A 20085-nucleotide genomic window follows, 5' to 3' on the forward strand; every position below is an offset into this window, starting at 1 on the left:
GCTGCAAGCAACCCAAGATATCCCTCCTCAGGTTGGCATCAGGATAGCGCGGCCAGCAGCGACCTTCAGCATAAGCTGCGCTTGTCATCGTGGACGACCCAGCAGATGCCCATAAAGGCACTCCTGGATCTTGGCTTCTTCAAGCGCTTGCTTGACGAGAGTCATCCGACCTCCTACGACCTACATTGCATCTCCGCCGTTCCCTGCATGGGTTAACAAATTTGCAACCGAGAGTACTCAAGTTTCCTCGCAGGACCGCCGCGTCTACAACATCAACGCCGACCATGACAATCGCAGTCAACGGGTTGAGGGTGTTTCCCATCAGAACCTTGAATCCGCTGCTTCGCGGAATGGGCCAAACCATTGTTTCTGCGGTGTTGGGGGCTCTCGGCCATCTTGAGGATTTTCTGGATACAAATCGCGACGTGAGGGCCCAGGCATGCCTTTCTGCCTGCCTTCGATCTCGGAGCCGATACATACAGCCACCACGTGATCGCTGCCGATGATGATTTCTGCGAACGCTGTCGTAGTAAACCCCTTGAATCTATGTTCTCTCTATTAATTAACTGGCCAGTCCCCTAGGCCCCTCTTCCCATTCATGACCGAGGGAGCCTTCGATCTCCCGCCGCTGAACGGTAAGTTCACCTTTCGTCACCAGAGGCGGATACCAGCAGCATAATGTTGGGCCATTCCGTACATGCAATATACCGTCTCGTCGGCAAGCAGGTCAGCTACCTTCGACACCAACACGAACAACAACCAAGCGCGGACCCACGTAACAGTAATATCGCCACCACAGAACGACTAGGTTTGCGCGAGATCTAGCCTATGCTCGCTTGCGGCCGTTAAGATTTGTAGAGATGAGTCCGGGATTGAGACTACTCCCATGAAGAAATCCAACGTGCAGAGTACCATGAACCCCCCCGCCTAACGACTGCCACGGCCACCATCAATCAGCAAAGATGAGCGATATCACCGACCTTCTTTAGTATCTTATGGTCACGAATAAACATTTCACGGATGATCCGCCCTTCCCGGATAAGGCCGTTCCTTATCTCTCCATAGCTATTCCCATCGGAAAAGAGGTCCCCGTTCTGACGTGACTCGAGACGCAAGAGCTGCCCTACTTCATCGACAGGTACTCGTCACTGTTATTACACCTGCAGCATGCCATGGCTCATACCTAAGGGCTTCCACCCCAGGATTTGGCTCGGGCGACCAGGCCGGCTCGCTCAGTGACCCAGCCTACGGCTCCGGCACCTCGTACTGTGGGAGAGAACCCATGCCTGATGCGAGACCCGATGGAGTACGCAGTGCATAGCGGCGACGAGAGAGGATCCCCGCGTTTTACGGCCAGGCGATTAAGCCTACGATCGTCACCTTCAAGGGCGAGGACGGCAATGAAGACTTGGGGTTTGTTCAATACCTCGCCAATTCTTACACCAATGCCCTCAACAACACAGCCACCGGCGAGGCGTCACCCCCGGGACCACGAGCTAAGCGACACGTGCGCCAAGGACGCTTGCATTAACCTCGGGATCTACCGCGTCTTGTCCATCCTGGTCGTCACTCTTCATGCCTACAACTCCTTCCGTCCGAAGCACAGGATCGGCCCTCTCCATCCACCTCGGTGGTTGTGGTCCAGACCGTCAACATCTATGGAGAGCTAACCCCCACCATGGCCGCTTGCAAGAAGGGCAAGTCCATTCGCGACTTCGCCGATCAGCCCGACTAACTAGCAAGTCCCCGCGTCGCCGGCAAGGTCCACTGGTGAGGCTATCATCTCTTCCCACGTTTGGAATTCGCTGACGAACCATGTTACTAAAGTTCCCGCTGCCGTAGGGCCTTCGCACGGTAGTAGCTATCTTTGTGTCCAACCAGTCGCAGCTCGTGCGAGTACACAGTGGCAGTGTCATCGCCACTTTGGAAGCCCCCATCCTCGGTTTCGTCGAACACCTCGTGGTCGCCGCGCCCTTACGCTACGGCGCCCGGAAAGTATGACGACGTCGGAGACCACAATTCCTACTTACGACTTGGGCGTGGAGGTCGAGATGGGTATGAGCTCTGACATCTTGGGTGTGGGAATCCCCAGTCATGTTACCTCGTAATTCCTCGCTTCCCAAAATGGCACGCTTACTATCTGATCCCCCGGTAACGACCGCTTCTCTCTCAACATCAATGGTCGTCTCGAAGAATCTATTCCAAATACTCGACCCTTGCCGAAAATATAGCCATGATGTGCGAGGAAAACAGACGCATGTTAGGCCAGAGGAACAACATTACCATATGATTACATAGCTTCACTGGCTCAACTCATGTTTCGGACGGCTTTGGCCCGGCTTGGTCATACTTGGCTGTGCCCCGGATGGTCGGCATTCGCATCATGGTTCTGGACGCCCATCTCGTCCATGCGCCCTACCTGGCGGCCAGAACAACAGACTCGTTGCTGGATCTGACTAAGTTCCCCCGAAATAGTGGAATGATCTTCTTCGAAACTTATATCTATGCTCAAGCCAACTCCCTCGAGGCATTATACGCGGACCATGGCGACCCTGTACAGCCCTATGGTACTTTCGTCCTGTTCAGCGACATAACCAACCCCCAGTGGAGGAAGTAGCTCATCGAGTCCAATACAACCGTACTATTCCCCAAGTAGGTTTCTGCGCGAGCTACCTCTTTCAAACTATAGCCATTCTGATGCTGCGTATCGCTGAGCTAGGCGCAACCAATAATGGGGCAGGTTCCCCCAGACGCCTGAACACATCCCCACAGGTCACCCCCTTAATTGAATTGCTGGGGTCCCAGGTTCGTTACTCAACTCCGGCTTTCTCTCTCAACCGTTTTCATCCTTCTCTTGGCGAGATGCCCGACATCATTACCGTTGGCTTGTCCACACCCTCAAAGCCCACGAGGCAGCGTTCTACCCATCACTCCGACGACGACGGTGACCTTCACCATGCTAGCGGAACCAACCATGAGGATGATGCCCTGTTGAGAAACTTAGGTTAGGAGTGCCAGCCCCAAGAGCAAAAAGAAAGCGACCTGGCGCAAAAGAACAGGGACCATATCCACAATGCCTGGGCCGGCCAAGTTCCTATGATTCCGCCATAATACCTCGAGCAGCCTTACAACAGGAAGAAGCAAACCCAAGCAGCCAGGGAAACCGCCAAACAAGCGGTGTGGGCCAAGATCGAGCAGGACCTCCTCCATACCCTTGCCTACAACCAGGTCAATCTTCTCAAGTCCCTACATATATCTGCCAGAAAGCCCCTCTCACTCTGGCAACGCGATGGCAGCACCCCAACGACTACCTGTGACTGGCGGCGCACCAACACGGCGAATGTTGAAAGAGCTCATCAGAACAGCCCTTAGCAACATCAAGGGTCGATACCCCCATCCCACCAACAGCAAAGCCCGCAACGCGGGGACTCGCCACCGACGCACACAGGCTAAAACAGCCGGTCCACGTCCAGACAGACACATTGTCGACTCTTCTGGAGTGGCCCGATCCGCACCGCCAACAATTGACCCATTGCATGAGGGCTCTTTGGAGGTCAGCACCGAAGACTAGAGAATAGCCATGCTGATCTGATAGGGGCGAATAATGACTAGGCCAGCTTGCCTAGAAGTCAGCGGATGACATATTTGCCCTTAGATAGGTCTGCAAATAAAGATCCGGATTATATCCTTGCCTGGCCAGCCGCAGAGAGTCCTACACTAGTCTTGGTGACAGCTTCGATGCCGATGGTGGATCCCCCCGCGCGCGGATGATGACGGCAAAGTCGAAAAGCAAGCCCTTGTGTTCATTCACCAAAGGCCAGGCAATGCAATTGGCACTGCTGATGCGTCTGCCGGCACTTAGAAAGCGAGTACTATTGATCCATTAATGTCGATATAAGATAGCACTCCGAGTCTTTTGCCGCTGTGTCTCGCGCCGCGCCGCTCATCGGTAGGGCTGAAACGGACGATCCAAAATGCCGGCTACGCGACAGACACAGACACAGAAGAAACTATGCTTCGGGGCTGCGACCGGGTGATATCAAAGCTATCCTGGCACCTTATCAGCAGATATAACCGCGACAAAAAGGACAATACAATCCCTTGGAGGAGGTCGGATGGCCCTCGCTGGGATCCAACGAGCCGATGCGTATATTTGTACATCTCAGGCAACAGCCATTGGACGGTCGCCTAACTGACGCCCAACCCTTTCAGCTCTCACCGCTACTACATGTTCGGCAAAAGAAAGATGGAAAAAAGAAAAAGATTTAACCCTTTTTAGAACTTGTGCGCTGGTTGCTCGCCTCCTCTAAACCCGAGTTCCCCGAGTGTGTGAAAACCACAGACCTAAAGGGAACCAACCATGTACGTCATTTCCCTCCGGGACCTGGAAGTTACAGGCTCACTCGGCGAGGTGCTCTCACCCCTTCGCTTGCTATCCTCTCCCTCTTTACTCACACTTGTGACATGGATAACAGTCTTGCGCCAAACAGGGAGAAGGCATCAGTTGCGCTACCTTCGCCACCTGAACCGGACTGCCATTTTGCGCAACGAACCCGTGCCCAAAGCGGTGGACGCAAAGTGGCATCTTCCCGAATAAGCGTGCTCCCTCTCTCGAGGCGGCCGGAAGGGCACTTCTGCAATCGGGCACAGTGGCAAGACTACGGACCTTTCCCCAGCGGGAGAGGGTGTTCACCAACCGCGCCGCCCGAGACTCTATCACCGCCGCCTTGGCCTGACCTGCGCTATTTCCGTCGTGGGAGCTCAGGGGCCTGTCGACTGGTACCTACCCGATCCACAGTGCGGCCTGGCCATTGCACCCTCCTTCGCTCCTAAGCACCTGGAGCGCAGCCTTGCAAGAGCCGAAGGTCCCAAGTATTGGACTTCGCCACGGTCGCTATGGTACGCCATATCCCAAGTATTCTGGCTTCAGCAGGAGAAAGTCTTGAGACCAGTGGGAGGACGATGTCGGAGAGCTCGGCCTCCTGACCTGAAATGCATGTCGATGTATAGCTTCCCCTCGAACGTCTCGGGCACGTGGACCTGGGCCGCGAGCACCGCCCAGACTATCCCGTTGGCGGTAGCGTAGTCCAGTCGATTGAAAAGGATACTCTCAACAAATGAGACTGGAATCGAATGCTACCGCCTCCTACACTTAATGCCACTACTTTCCTTAGTTGAAGAGGAAGTGACAAACTCTACCGGCCAGATTTGCCGGCGCCCGTTCCGCAGTCCTGCTTAAGTATCAGTATATGTGTCAGCATATTATATGGCCTATTATTTGATACAGATGATGAACGGTCTCTATAGCTACTGCATAGGTCTAGCCAGCCCCAGCCGCCAAAACAGCGCCGAAAAGGCCCTCGTCTGTAAGATCACTTTGTTATTTTGCCGCCGTTAGCCCCCAGCATGGACCACAAGCGCGCTTGGCGAGCTATGGCACAATATCACCGGAGCAATTAGCCGGGACATCTTCGATCCTTCCGAGGCCCCGCCACAAGTTCTTGCAATAGATAGCATGGCCGAGTGGAGTGATGGAGACGCCATGATGGGCACATTGGCGCTGCCTGCGCGCGGCAAGGCAAGAAAGAACACGACACCCTCCCGCTTTCTTTCCGCTGGTGAAGCTGCACCTCGGAGGCCTAGGTGGCGGCGACGACGACGACGATGGCCCGTATGAACTACATGTCCATGAATGTCCCTTCCTGGGTATACCTTTTGCGCTTCCACCCTTTACCGCTAATTGCATATCTTCTTTTTCTTTGCTTCGGGGGATGGCCTGAAAGACCAAGAGGATGGTATCGTGCCAGGAACATAACTGACAATCCGTGATAATTCAAGAGTGCCGATAGACACAAGCCTACTTAGTGATACCCCGTCTACCGGGTCGATATCTGCCCGACTTTTTGTTGCCGGGTCGCTACGCCATAGACAGAGACGATTCCCTCATGCCGCGTGCCAATACGCCGACCGGTGCTGCTGGCTTGAGGGCATGGTCGCCAACGGAGAATCCTTGGAACACGAAAATTTCACTCTCATTGTGCGAATAAGTGTAGTTCTGTACGTTTCCTTTTCTCCTCTTTGGTTCTCGACTCATACCGGCAGGGCGGCAGAAGCAGCAAGTGACTCAAAACTGAGCAAAAGCCCAACACATGGAATCAAAGAGAATTGTACCGACGTCCATGCCCAACAACCTTCATATGGTTTGGTAATCTTATAAGCTAATATTCATGATTATAAACATGATTTCAGATGCCACTGCTGTCCTTCTCGACCCCGTCGACCTATAAACCACTGCCGTGGACAGGAATACTATATATGTCCCAGACCTCCCCGATCTACTTGGGCGCATCTTCGTCGCTATCACCATCCGCTGAGGGTGAGGCTGTGAGTTCTGCCTCCGCCAGCATTGCGATCGTCATCATCGTCTAGTCCGGATTCTCATCGCTTCGCGGTATTCAAATTCATGAGCTCGTGGAAAGTTTCTTCTTGTACGTAGTCGCTGGTTCTGCAATTGTGAGGTCCGTCATGAATGTGGCTAGCCATGGCCTCTACTACGATTTTGCCTCCCTGGCACTCTCCTGGGGTTCTCCGAACCTTGGCCGCCAGCTTTGGTGACATCTCCCGCTGTGGCCTTCTGTCCCACTTTAGCTTGTTACAGGTTGGAACCATTTGCGGAATCTCGGGGGAAGAAAGTCATGCACGTGTTCACATAGCGACCTCCCGGGATCGATGTCTGGTTGTTCGGAGTGTCCACGTTTCGGTTCAAAAGCGTCATACGAGTTTCGTTCCCGTAGCCCAGCGATGCTTCGCTTGCTCTTTCCTTCGCTCTACTCTTCCGTCGGACTGCGCTGGGGCCCTGGGGTGCGCGTAGGGAGGGCAATTTGGAGTTTTGAGATGCGGGTGTTGTGAAGGCAGCAGGCAGGCTGCTGTGGGCGACCGGGGGTAATCTGGGATGGGTCATCTCGGTGCTCACTCGGGTCGACAGTGCTAGGGCGGCAAGCGAGGAGACTCCAGCTTGGCGCGCTTGACATCGAGGAGGGCGAACTTTGCTCGTCGCTTCGAGCTGCCACTGACTTCGCTGGCTGCTTTTGACACGGTTCGCTTTCATTTTCGCGATCTTTTTCGAGTAGGAACAGTGTATCTGACATGTTGTTGGCAACCAGTGTACGGAAGGAATACTCGCGAGTATCCCCATCTTTGCTCCGGATTCAATAGACAGGCGCCCATCAATTTCGTATAGGCGAAGATTGTGTCCGAGACGGTCGGGCACGTAGGCTTGCGGGGGATGACCATAGCTCGCGCACGACGCGGTCGACGTCGCCCTGTGCCGGATCATCCATGATGCTGTAGGTTATTTGGAGGGTATCGACAGTGGGAAGTGCGGAAAGACTTGAATCGCCCGTGTGGGGCAACCACATGCGATCAAGTGACAAGGATGGCAGGTGGCAGGAAATGTGACGCAGAATGAATCTCAGCCCGACAAGTTCACCTAGAGTCGACGAAAGTGAAGGCCGAAATGAAGGGAGGTCAGGCCGCAAAATCAGTTGCAACTTTGTACGATAGGGTTGGGGATGAAGTGGGAGATGAAGGTTGCGCAAGATGCAACTGCGTGTGAACAAGGCCCGTCCGTAATAGGAGGAACGTGAAGAAGTCAAGGTGCCGAGAAGGTACACGATAAACCGTATACAGTAATCATGCCCAGATAACCACCCCCAAGCCGCGTCTTCGGCGTCCTGAATCCTAACAACCTAAAGCAATACCCCGGGAAGGTCTATGTGAAACCAAAGTGAGCCACAAGGCCTATCCTACCTGCAATGAGCTCACGCCGCAGGTTCACTTGGCTCCAGATACATGCCGCAACTCTCCTCGTATACCAGAGTAGCATCGGACGTTAGGTGATACTGCGTTATCCCCTTGGCCGCAGGGGAAAGTGCTCGCCGAGCTGAGGGTCCTTGATACATGTCATGCGGACCGCGCCGGGATAAGCCAAAGTTCTTACAGCCGACTCTCCGTGCCGGTATACCCGCACCCATCGATCCCAAAGGCTTGAAACGTGAAGCTGCCGCGCGGATGGCCTTTTGCGCCGTCATCCTAGTCTGTACAGAACTCGGCAACGTTGGGGCCTCATTGCATGCATCGAGTCCTCCGCCCTTGGTAGTGTAAACAACCCAAGACTTCATCTCATCTCCTGTCTGCAGCGCCATGGGCCATTATTCGATGTACGCAAATCGAGAGGCTGACGGAGGCAGTACCATCTCAGTTGGCTGTGGCTTTAGAGGCGGGGCAGCCTGCGTCATTGGCGGAGATGCGGTTGATTCGGGTATGCTTGTCGTTTTGGCGCATGTTGGATAATCTATGGGCTTGCCATGGCTTCTAATCGTCGCGATCGGGGGCGATTCCGTCATGGTAGAAATGTTCAATCAATCGACTGCCACAGCCATACTCTGACCAACATGCCACGGTATAAGCGTGGCTCTCTGGCTCCCGAGTGACGTTATCGTAGCCCCTCTGAATGGGGTGGTACCGAATAGGCAGTGAGCCACCGAACATGACATAACTATTATCAATCGCAATAGAGCGGGCCCCTACAAGGGCATCAGCCGGGAAGGTGACCGTACATAGGAACGGAACCAATCCGGGGAAGTCCTTCGTCATCGTTTGCTGTCCCTTCATCAGGGCTGAAAGCCGGTGTCCTGGGGCAATACGAGCCAGTTGTTGTCGCCGCCGCCGTGAGGGAACACCCCGTGATCAATGCGGAGGACGCCATGGTGCAGGAGGTCGAGGCGCAGGATACTCACCGGCCCGTCACGATGGATGTGGTAGTATAGTCGCAGCCAAGATATGTGTGTGTTACAGACCGTAGCGCAGGGCGTTTTAGTACACCGGGTGGCACTCCGTATGTGGCTCGCTCACGCACGTCTCCGAAGCCAACGATGACTGCTCCGAGGCTTCTGGGTCCTGTTGACTGGCACAACCTTCACCAACACAGTTCTTCTTCGGGCCTTTGTTGCCACACACAACCAACACCAATGCATGGTGTACCACCACCATTTCCGCGTCCTCCACCCCCCCCGATGCAGTTGATCAGACAAACCTTGCTGCAGCCTAGGAGACAGGGTAGCCCTGGTGGGCCAGGTTTGATGGAGACTTGGGTTGGGCTGTTCCCAAGCGGCGGGTAAGGCCTTGTAATGTGGTAAGGCGCTGGATGGTAGGTCCAAACAACACCATGGCAAGATTCTATCAACGTCACCGGCGGCAGAGTAATTCCGTTTGTAATGTTCACAAGTGTGGGCGCAGAGGAGTATGATGTTCGACACTCCATTCACAGACCTAGTTACCGGGGAAAGTGTCATGGTCACCATGACGGTCAACCTTCCATACCCTGTCACCCCAGCCGTGGTCATTTCCCAAGTCTCCTGGAGCGTTTCAATCGTAGGCGGGATCCTGATCGTGATCGGAACCTGCGTGGTCCACGGCGGCAGTATGAGGGTGCAAGGCGGCTGGCAGGCAATGGTCGGATTCCGTGAGCTTCATAGAAGGTGTTTTGGCTATAGAATTTTGGATGAACCCATCCACTATATATCCTCTCTCAGCCTCTTCATCTTCTTTGCTAAACTACAACATCAATTTTCGTTTGGTGCCTCCAGTACGAACGTCCGAGTACCCGCTCCCCAATTGGGCAGGGGCATTGAATTAGATTCCCATGCCGGTCAAGTTCTGGCAGACCGTGTCGACGTCGGAGCCGGAACCGGAACCATTGGAAGACGACACGGCGCCGGCGCCGGCAGCAACGGGGCCGCGTCGAGACGACCAGCTCAAGCCGTATTGGCCCGCGCCGTACTTGCGGTCGAGGTAGGGGCGGACGGCCTTGTCGAGGACGGCCTCAAACGGGGTGAAGAAGCAGAGTCCGCTGAGGTCCACCTCATGCTTCAACACCTTCACGTCTACTTCATACTCCACCACCTTCACATCCGTCCGTCCGTCCTTGGATGTACCCATACCACCCCAAAGCATGCCGAGGGCGACAGAGGAGATGTCGATGTTGCCTCCGACGAGGTCCTGTTGCTGGAGTGCGGGGGCGTTGTAGACCAGCGCGCCCGAGTCGCCGGGAATGGGCTTCTTCTCATTCGGGTGGGGTAACATGACCTGCTCGATCGTCTCGGTCGCCCGGATGTCGTCGTGATACACCGCGACGGTAGCCTGGGTAGGGGATACCGTACCCTTAGAAAAGCCGGACGCGACGCCCAGCACGACGTAGTCGTCATCAGATAGAGGATAGCCTAGTGTATGCAAAAATACCATGTGGCGAAGGAGCGTGTCGGATACCGCCTATAAAAGAAATATGACATAATCAGTTCAGTACCATAAGAAAAATGCGTAAAGTACGGTTAAAATTCTGGAATTCGTACCTTATGCTGCGGCTGGTCATCATTAATCTCGACAAGGGCAACGTCCTGTCGAATCAAGTCACCGCGGAAGTTGGCAGTGCTGGTAATGACGGCCGAAGGAGAAACAACGGGACCGATAACCCGAGGCCTTCCATAAAACATGGAATCCGTCTCTTGAACGTGCAGTACGGATGGGCTCTTTACATTCGGAGCGGCGACAGCTGGTGACTCCTGTCCCATGTAGAACCCTAGGCGCGAGATATCAAGGTTAGTATGGTTGGAGTAAAGGGGCATTGGGAAAGATAGTTCTAACATACCGGGATTGCCAACGTGGGCAGAGAGTATGGCGATACGGGCCCCGTCTCCTCCAAGCCCGGGCGCTGAATGGTAGCGATGCATGCAAGAGTGCCATATACGTCATCGCGACTAATAGAAACGCCAGGGTACAGCTCGGGCGCCTCCAAGTCTTTGGGAGTAAAGTTCCTCTTCACGGCATGCTGGCCGAGTTCGCCGTCGTAAGGCACAGGGTTTTCTTTGGTCAACTGAATAAGGATCCTGTTTCGATCAATGCTCCTAGAAGGGGTTACTTAGTAAATGTATAGCGCCGTAGGACGGAACGACAGCAGGTGGTAAATTGAAGAACGTAAAGAAAAAGAAGAGAGGGAAAAAAGAAACTAAGTCAACTTACTGCTGGACAAAGATATCCAAGATTAAGAAGGCCACATCCTCGGCGTCTTTGGTAGGAAGGCATTTGGATGGATGAATGCTGATAATACAAGCAGCCGGGTCGTCGGGAGAATCCGAATGGGCACCGACGATGCCGCAAAGAAAAACGAATGTGTAGGGGATATCATGCGCTTTGAGCAAGGCCACGACTGCCTGTCGCATCCCGTCCTCTGCATCCTAAGCAGAGGCGAGGTCGACTGAAGCAGGGCCGGGGTGCAGCGGCTGTGTGGCGAACAAGCCAGGCTGCTTGTGTGGTGTGAGAGTGCGCGGGACAAGCAGTACAAGGATGCGACTGTCGTGATCGGGACCGCTGCCGTCACGGTGCAGGTCGTGCGTCGGCGACGAGTCGCTGTTGGTCTGGAGTGAGACCATGGTGATGTCCGAGCCAGCCAAGGTGCTACGACAGAGGGTTAGAGACGACTGGGTTGGGTGAAAAGAGAAGACCGGGATGATTCCAATCTGGATCTGAACAATTCAACACCCGCGACAAAGAATCATTGAATGCTCGTTCGGTGAGTGAATCGAAGGAAGAGTACCTAAATGGAATCAATTACATACCTAGAGGGCCGTGCACCGGCGCGAGCGCCACTGGTGATGGTGGTGGTAGCCATTTTTGCAGCGACGCCGGAGTTCGGAGAAACGTTAATGCGAGAGTGACAAAAAAGTTGATGCGCCAAAGCTCAATTCAATTGATGTTTATCATGTGGGAGGTGATGTGCCTACCCTAGGTACCTAGGTACTTCAACGGGGCAGTGCATTCCAGTCGTCTACCACTTGTGCTGACCTCGTCCCTTTCAAGAGCTCCTCTGCTCAACATCTACAGGCATCAGTAAAAGCTTGCGTTTCCCACAACAGTTGAGGATTTCCTAGCGACCCCTTTCGGCTTCTCCTATGCGCGCGGCCGGACCTGCCGTGTGAGCTGCCAGGCCATTCATTTCTCAACGAGAACCCAACCGGGCAAGCAAACTGACGCCCACACGTGTCACCCCAGGAAGGAAGCCATCGTAACCCAGCTAAGGAGAATGGATAACAACGAGCACATGTTGGCGCTCGCTTGCTAACAGCATAACGATCGAACATGGCCTTGATATAGATGATATGTCGATGCGTGACTCGCCGTTTTCTAGGTCGCATTCAATTGGATACATACTTAAAACACAGCTACTACACTTGGTTCAAATTGCCGCAGTCTGGCACATGCACAACACGGCAACGGAGGTGGAAGACACTTCCGCCGTAAGCAGTCAGATACAAGAGGCATGCATGGGCACAATATCCCTTGATGCTGGGCTGATTGACATCTTCCCAGCTGAGATCCACCGACATATTAGGTACACGCACTTACCCACCCAAGTGTCTGGACCGACAGTTCTCGGTTTGAATCTTCCTGTTCGTTGGGCCCCATCACTTGCGCACTCACCTTTACCCCGCCTATATGCCAGTGGACACTGGTGACTGGAGGACCGCTCTGTTCCGATCATCAAGAGTCATCACGCTGGGAGAAGATATGTGAGGATGCAGCTATCGTCGCGCCATACCTTGTCTCCTTTTATCGCCTATCTTCCATGATTGGCCTTCAGCTCGAAGTGCATTTCCTGGTAGTTTTCTTCCGGCCAGCCAGCGCCACTGCTGGGTAACGTTCTCGGCCTGGGCCACCAGCGCCTTTCGCTCCTAGGTATCATTGGGTCTTGGCCTTCGTTCGGGTGCCGGAGTAGCTGTGTAATGGACCGCTTCACACTTTTCCAAACCTCCGTTTACGACTGACGGATGGAACCTCCTGTTAGCCGAGCACCGACACAAGTGCCCCGGCGCTTGGCGAAGCTCAAGGAAGAAACACTCCCAGTAGACCCCGTTCTTTGATGTTCTCTGGTAACTTCAACCCCGTCCAAGTACATTAATGTACATTATTCTATGGATCACATATTTTGGCAACTTACCAATTCTTGTATAGTACTCAATCAAGTCTGGCCTTTCTACCAAATGCCGCGTCTTGGCAACACTGGATGTCAAGGTCAGGTACCTCGTGTACACCTCGTTCTGCAGCCTAGCGAAAGTTACTGAGATTGCCCAAAACGCGAAACCTAGCAAAGCAAACTCTTGGAACCCGATTCGGAGTCCAACCATGGCGCTCACGAAATCCTTACCCCTTACGTGGAGGCGCAACACCTGATCAACTAGCACTGGAGGTACCTACTTGCTTGGTCGAGCTGGCCTATCAAGGAAGCCAGGATGTTTCATTGCGTCTAGCCTGCCCCCGAGGACGCCAACATACCACTGGTGAATTCATGCCGAATGGGGAAGCTATGAGATACCCCAGAGATGAGTAGCTGTGCATGTTATAGCAGCATGCAAGGCAACTCGTCGTAATAGATGGCTTCCAGTAGGCTTTTGCCCGCTGACGCTTCATTACGAAGCGGTATCGAGGTCTAGCGACGCCTGTCAACAGGTTGCTTGGCTTACTTGAACCCAATGCGCCCGGGCGGTCCAGCATAACAACTAAAGCAACCCAGATTGGGTGAAGCATCGCGGTCCACACACTCCAGACCAGCCGGCCCCATCAGCAAGCCGGCGGACAACTGGCTGCCTACCGTCTATGAGCCACACTGGTCAAGAAGTCCATGAACGTGCGAAACTTGCGCAAAGCCATGGATTCGAACTGGTTCCTCATATTCGCGACGTTTAATCCTTTCACATGGAAGAGACGGTGACTTGAGACAAGACCGGATACTGGGGGAAAAAAACTTTTCCTGCGCGACGTTACCCCTACCCCCACGGCTTGACCGGGCCTTATGCGTACATCGATGGCGCGGAAATAATACACCACCTCCCCATCACGGGAAAGCCCTTGGCCTCGCGGCACAATCTGTCCCGAAACGCCGGCTACTTTCAGAAGCAGCTAAAAAGCTGGATGGAGACGGCGGACAGCTGGAAGGATACTCTGCGGAACACCAAGGCCGCGGTGAAGAAGCCCCCAAGAACAGCAGAACCAGGTCAAGCTAGAAGGCTCCCAGCTTGATCTCGCCGGCCGGCACACTATCCATCCTTATCATCGCCCACCCTGAGCGCGAGTTCAAGGTTCGGTGAGGCTTTACTGCGTGCCCGGGAGAATACCATCCCGTGCCTGGGGCTATGGGCTGCCGCATACCTCATGCAGAGAGATCAAGACCAAGCCATCATTGGCCGCCTGAACCGTGCCTCGCAGAAGATGCCGGTCAAGGCCTACCTCCTCAAGGCCATTAGTGTCAAAGTGGAGAAGGCGATTGAGAACCGTAAAATGAGGCGCCAGACGGCTGATACCGGCCCTACAGGGTGGCGATGAACCCAGACCAGGGCTGCCTCTTGGAGATGACCGTTGATCGTGACCATGATGACGGACCGCCAGCTTCCACAGCGGGTGTTTTGAGCGCGGAACCCGGGAATCGCTTGCCCTGGATAGCCCCCTAGCCGCCTGCCATGCAAAAGAAGAACTCACCCAACAGTAAAGGCCCGCTATCGTACTTTATTGTCACCTGGAAAGGGCCCTGTTGTTCTTGGGGATGATACGCCCGCCCTTGGTTCAAGGGCCGCGACAACTAACTAGCAGTGCTGGAGAGAGCCCCCGAGCTGCGCCCCTGGATCTCAACCCGGACCCATTAAGAGCCTCCGCACCGCACCGCACCAAAGAGCAGCCCTGCAGCTTTTATCTCGCCAGCCTCCAGTGTTTCCGACAGTTCCTGCTCTTCCTCTTCGCATGCTACCATGACGCCGGCGCTAAGATGGAGAAATCAGCTGACTCGGCATTCTCCCATATCAAAAGGAGGACTTCGAGACGTTCAAGATCTTCATCACGAACGCGTGCGAGAGCGAGATCGCGACCGTGAAGTTCATCAACAGCATCACCGCGGACGAGTAGCTATCCATGTGCCAGTTCATGACCTTGGTGATTCTCGCGATGATGGTGTTGAACGTCATCATGTACAGGGTCCCGAATATCTACGAGAACAAAAACCGGCCCCCCGACCGAGCTCATCTACATGCAGCTAAGGGGGCGCTCGTCGTAGATCACGCCGGAGTTCCTCCTCGGGATAGTGCTTCGTCGTCGTCGTGGTCCCAGTCCTCGGACCTGTCCCCGAACATGATGATGGGGCTGGGCATGAACATGTTCATGCCGATCCTCTGGATGTAGGTCTCGGAGTCGGCCCCGAATGCGCTCACGAATCGAGCCGTGTCCGGGAAGGCGACCATGGTGACATGCCTGAGTACAAGCACGTCTTGGGCGTGTGTGACATCCACGGCGCGTATCTGTCCCTCAAGTCGCTCAACTACTGCTTCGTGTTGAGGCCCTTCATCTTGGAGAGAGCAACTGTGTTTGCGAACACGACGAAAGGATACTCGAACCCGTGTATCATCATCATCTTGATCAGGTGCAAGTGGTCGTGGCTGGAGCCGTAGTGAGCCGCGAGCACCATCTTGCACTCGTCCCACTCCCGTCCGTCTCGGCCCCCTTGACCATGTTCATCCACTCGGTGAAACGCCTAATGGCGACCTCGGGCTTCTCCGCGTACTTGTTCTAGACCTTGGGCGGTATTGCGCGCACGATCGGGCTCGTACTAGTCCTCACGGCCGTGCGGATGAACGAGGAGAACTTCAAGCCCGAGATGGTACAGGCACCTATCTGCTCGATCTCGTTCGTCTTGCTGAGCTCGATGTCGCAGAAAACCACGTATGTCTTCGACGAATTGAACGGAAGCATCAACTTGTTGCCGATCTCGTCCGTGCCCAAGTGATCGGTGTAGCACTGGAACCCGGTCCTGAGAGTCGTCGAGGTGAACTCCACGACCCCGGACGTCACTGAGCACCCGGGTATCTCGCAGTTCGTGAACGTGGACGCCAGCGTATGCGGGTTCGGATGTCTATTGGACAGTGTCCCCCGGTGTTAGCAAACCCCACGGCATTATCGGTAGATCTCAGGATACTACTGGGTTTATTTTAAAAGGATTCTCGGGGCAATTGCTAATAATGATACCGTTCGGGGATAGATTCAAATGCAGCTAGCCTAAGTCGTTAACTGCGGGCTGCGGGTAGAGGGATGTCCAGCCGGGACGGCCGCCCGTATCCGGATCCTATCTCGTCCCTATTTGGTCCGATAGAACCAGTATTGGGTCCAGCATTATCTTGGCGAGCGTTGTTATCGGCCGCCGGGATGCTAGCGGTAAAGTTGAGACACGCGGTCGGAGGATCAGCTACTGGTTCTCCCGCTTCGGGCAGGTCGTTCACTGGTGGTATACGTTTCATGGGAACATAGAAATCGGCCGCACACTCTTATTGATCGTCCCACCACCGGCTTGTGGCGCGCGCTGCCGCCCCGGGCTGGTCCACGCTGTACGTCGCGACGGACGACTCAACTAAGAATGTCGACCATCGCAGCGTGGTGCTGTTCGACAGCGAGTGCAACCTGCTACAGACGCTAATAACTCACTCGCTCAACAACAAGATCATTCTGAAAGGCGAGAACGAGCCGGACAAGTTCGCCGACGTCAAGCTGGACTTCCAGACCCGCTCCAACGGCAGGACGTCGTACGACAACACGGACAAGCCGCTTGGGTGACGGCAACGGGATGGCCTGCAACAACCCCTAGTTCTCCGACGGCGTCTAGTGCCGCAAGGCCTTCCGAGTGCTATAAGATTGGCAATTCTAAACCTAAACCGCCGGCTAAGGGACCGTTCATCCCTTGGTCGCAGGAATGCACGTACCGATACATGCCCCTGACAACAGCCTCCGAAACCCTGGAAATAGAGCTCTCGGTTGATCCCACGAGCGATGTATCAGTAGGACTTAAGCAGTGCTAAGTATTACGGAGTGCTGTTCGTAAAAGGAGACGACCGTCGGTTACTCATAACTTAAAATTCCTTTCTTCCTTTTCTTCTCCTTCCTTGCTCTATAGCCCGGCTAGCTCGGTGAGGTTGACGGCTTCACGTTATTGCTGGACAGACCGCTGCTCCTGACTGCAGACCTTGGGCAGGAGCTCGCGATGTTCGCGGAGCACGCGGCGGTACGCCGTGCTGTACTTACGCAGCCTCTCATGAGGGAGGCCTGCACTAAGGTTAATGAAGATGCAGTCTCTAGTGCCGCGGCAAGTGTTGAGAGGGTACGGATAACAGCGTTGACGTCGTGGTACTCGTCCTGGTAAGACATGAACTCCGCGGAGGGTTGGCCGGCGAGGTGGTAGTGCAGGACGACTTCGGTGTTGCGCAGCACCTCCGTGTCTAGGGAGCCGACACCCGCGGTACCGCCGGGGCAGCGAGAAGGGGCAGATGCTGTTAGCTTGCATGCAGTCACGAGTAGACATCATCTTCGCATTGACTTGGACTGAACATTACTCCAGGGAAGATGGAAACTCCTTCCGAGGTACCAACATTAGAGATTTCGTCAGATAGTGTGCCCAAATGCCTCATTCTCATTCCACGTCCATTGCGCCGGTTTGTACGGTACGTCGAACTCGGTCTCAAAGCTCTAGCACAGCAAATGTGCCGCACAATCCCAGGTATGTATCGGGTCACTCTTTGAGCTTGTCGTCATCGACGTACGGAAATGACTCCTCCTGTCTCTCCTGGCTGCCAAAGGCGTTATCCCCCTCGTTATTCCACTCACCGAATCATCGTCCTCTCCGCCAGGATCATCCTCCTTCTCGGTACCTTGATTGAAGGAGGGCTCCAAGGGATCGGGATGCTGATTGTTGACCTGACTCGGGACAGTGGTACCATCAAGTTCGTGGCCGAGGCCGATTTATTCACTGACATCATGACTATCCGGCATCGTCTATTCGTCATCGGCACCATCGGAGGCGTGATCGTCCGAATGGTCCTTGCTTGAGAATTGCTCTTCCTCAAAGGCTCCGTTTAGAATCGCAAGCTTCACTGGGTATCTACTTTCAAGGCGAGGTGTGTTCGGCTTTCCATTGAGCATCGGGATTGTTTGGAATGGAGATACATTTCCCTGATCATATTAGCTGCGAGAACCTCATCCGCCCATGGCAATGCAATTGTATGTGAATTTGGCGAAGAACTGGATTTTGGTATTTTTGTCGACCACTTTGCAACTGAAAGAGACGTATCAAAACATTTCGCCAAAGGGGAGCCCATGGAAACTCGATTTTGATGCAGGTTCTTCTACGAAGACTATACGTCCGAATAAGTATCTTGTTTACTCGCTCACATTCTTTTTAGAGATGAATCCCAGCTCGCAGCTCGTCCTCTCTTCTCCCTCGCTCTTAACAGCAACGCGCCCACTCTCTAACATAAACGCACATACCCCGCCTAGCGGTGCTGTTGGCGCAAGCGGCGATGTCGGTGCTGGCAGCTAAGTCGGTGGCGGCGCTAGTGGTAGTATTGGTGGCGGTGTTGGTGGATAAGTCGGTGGTGTTGGCGCTGGCGGCGGTGGTATCGGCGGCAACGTTGTCGGCGGTCTTGGCCTCGGCGGTGGTGACGGCGGCAACCTCTCCGGCGCCATTGGCGGCCTCGAAGCCGGCGCCAGCGCAGACCTGCAAGCCCTCCTGCCCGCCTTTGCCGACTTCGTCGCTGAGATCAAGAAGGCATCCGCGCCCGTCCAGGGCGCCGACCAGCTCAACATCATGGACGTCATCAGCCTGCAGATCCACCTACCGCGGGCTCATCACGGGTCCGCTGGGCAAGAAGGAGACTATCGAGGGTCTGGGCGGCTGCGATCTGATGATAGGCGTCCTAACAGGACTCAAGGCCCAGACTGACGCCTTCTTCAAGGCCTTTGGGGGCATTTCGAGTGATGTCCATATCGGGATTGGCTCGAACTTGGCTGATGTCAATGTCGATGCTTTCGCTAAGCTGCTCGGTCGTATCCGCGCTAGATTCAACTCTGGCCTGGTCGGCTTGCTCAACGCGCACAATGGCCTGCTTCTCCGCACTGGCAACTGGGCCTTCACGACGTTGCAGCCCATCATCGCCACCCTGTTCCTGAATTTAATCAAGAACCACAGCTGTTGCATGCCGCCCGCGACCGAGGCCACTCCGCCGCACGCAGTTATCCACGACGCCCGGTGCGGCAACTTGGTCATCAACCAGCACGCGCAGCTCTGCGCGGCCGCCCTGCCGCCGCGAACACACCTCGTCATCACCGAAATCCCGGGCTTCATGGAGGGCGCGCACCTGAACCGCGGGCCTGGTACCGAGTTCCTGCGCCACGTCGAGCGCTCCGGCGTCATCGCTCTCTCTATCCAGTCATTCTGGCGCGAGGTCGGCGGCCGTATCGACTGGGACGGCGACGCGGGCGTCGGCTCCCTGTCGCGGACCACGATGATGTCCGAGCACTGTACATAACTCCCCGAGACTAACGAGGACGGCCTGAAAATCGTCACCACCAATAGCGATCTGCCGGATACCCAGGACTGCCAACAGACACGATGTCGATCGGATCGTCCATTGAACCTAGGGGATTGGTGAATAAGTAAGCACGGGCTGGAGATATTAGGAAATCGCGTTATAAGCTTATGTGGAACCTGGCTATATTCTATGGTCGTACAAAAGGGACTTTGCTGTCCTCTTCTGCGGCGGCAGCTATGTCAGCCGCGGTCTGCGCGAGGAGACAGAGGGGTAGTTGCAGCCGATGCACTGGGAGGCGCAGCAGAGCGGGCTCTCTCTCCAGTACAAGTTCATGGCAAACTTGGATTGGCACTAGTCCTCGGTCGTGGCTTTAGGGGCGCCTTGGACGAGTGCGTTAAGCCCGACCTGGCTGTCCTTTTGCACCAGCTCACTATCAAATTCCAGGTGGAAGGAAGTGAATCCGGTGAAGACGACTCCTCTGGGAGGGCCGGAGGCCGATGTGATGTTCAGTCAGGTAAGATATCGAATGAAATTGATTTTGATTTCTTAACTGGCCATTAATAGGCAATCCATTAACATTCGTCGGTCAAAGTGGACCTTTCTGCTGACCTACCTGGCAAGGTCGGCGTCTCGCTGC

The 20085-nt window shown here is 54.7% G+C and overlaps 8 protein-coding genes across 8 annotated transcripts; 3 read left to right on the forward strand and 5 right to left on the reverse strand.

The window, feature by feature from the left end:
* Positions 1-678: 678 nt before the first annotated feature.
* On the forward strand, positions 679-3571 carry PG997_013673 (uncharacterized protein; the record flags this gene model as incomplete). Its single annotated transcript, XM_066817987.1, has 7 exons — positions 679-726; positions 1139-1306; positions 1358-1507; positions 1740-2104; positions 2299-2567; positions 2690-3004; positions 3264-3571. The coding sequence occupies 7 exons, from the start codon at positions 679-681 to the stop codon at positions 3569-3571; spliced, it is 1623 nt and encodes a 540-aa protein (XP_066663679.1).
* Positions 3572-6652: 3081 nt separating this feature from the next.
* On the reverse strand, positions 6653-7108 carry PG997_013674 (uncharacterized protein; the record flags this gene model as incomplete). The annotated part of the gene is made up of 1 exon (XM_066817988.1): positions 6653-7108. The coding sequence occupies one exon, from the start codon at positions 7106-7108 to the stop codon at positions 6653-6655; it is 456 nt and encodes a 151-aa protein (XP_066663680.1).
* A 1265-nt stretch (positions 7109-8373) lies between these two features.
* Positions 8374-8767, reverse strand: PG997_013675 (uncharacterized protein; the record flags this gene model as incomplete). Its single annotated transcript, XM_066817989.1, has 2 exons — positions 8374-8557; positions 8619-8767. The coding sequence occupies 2 exons, from the start codon at positions 8765-8767 to the stop codon at positions 8374-8376; spliced, it is 333 nt and encodes a 110-aa protein (XP_066663681.1).
* A 926-nt stretch (positions 8768-9693) lies between these two features.
* On the reverse strand, positions 9694-11276 carry PG997_013676 (uncharacterized protein; the record flags this gene model as incomplete). Its single annotated transcript, XM_066817990.1, has 4 exons — positions 9694-10329; positions 10410-10619; positions 10706-10961; positions 11077-11276. The coding sequence occupies 4 exons, from the start codon at positions 11274-11276 to the stop codon at positions 9694-9696; spliced, it is 1302 nt and encodes a 433-aa protein (XP_066663682.1).
* A 15-nt stretch (positions 11277-11291) lies between these two features.
* On the reverse strand, positions 11292-11725 carry PG997_013677 (uncharacterized protein; the record flags this gene model as incomplete). Its single annotated transcript, XM_066817991.1, has 2 exons — positions 11292-11511; positions 11673-11725. 2 exons carry the CDS (start codon positions 11723-11725, stop codon positions 11292-11294), a joined length of 273 nt encoding a protein of 90 aa, XP_066663683.1.
* Positions 11726-14903: 3178 nt separating this feature from the next.
* On the reverse strand, positions 14904-15338 carry PG997_013678 (uncharacterized protein; the record flags this gene model as incomplete). Its single annotated transcript, XM_066817992.1, has 2 exons — positions 14904-15039; positions 15160-15338. The coding sequence occupies 2 exons, from the start codon at positions 15336-15338 to the stop codon at positions 14904-14906; spliced, it is 315 nt and encodes a 104-aa protein (XP_066663684.1).
* Positions 15339-16504: 1166 nt separating this feature from the next.
* On the forward strand, positions 16505-16701 carry PG997_013679 (uncharacterized protein; the record flags this gene model as incomplete). Its single annotated transcript, XM_066817993.1, is given in 2 exon segments — positions 16505-16524; positions 16539-16701. The coding sequence occupies 2 exon segments, from the start codon at positions 16505-16507 to the stop codon at positions 16699-16701; spliced, it is 183 nt and encodes a 60-aa protein (XP_066663685.1).
* Positions 16702-18437: 1736 nt separating this feature from the next.
* Positions 18438-19445, forward strand: PG997_013680 (uncharacterized protein; the record flags this gene model as incomplete). Its single annotated transcript, XM_066817994.1, has 1 exon — positions 18438-19445. The coding sequence occupies one exon, from the start codon at positions 18438-18440 to the stop codon at positions 19443-19445; it is 1008 nt and encodes a 335-aa protein (XP_066663686.1).
* Between the last annotated feature and the right edge of the window lie 640 nt (positions 19446-20085).

This window comes from Apiospora hydei (genome assembly GCF_038363865.1).
Source record: "Apiospora hydei strain CBS 114990 chromosome Unknown utg000009l_segment0_segment0, whole genome shotgun sequence".
NCBI lineage: Eukaryota > Fungi > Ascomycota > Sordariomycetes > Amphisphaeriales > Apiosporaceae > Apiospora > Apiospora hydei.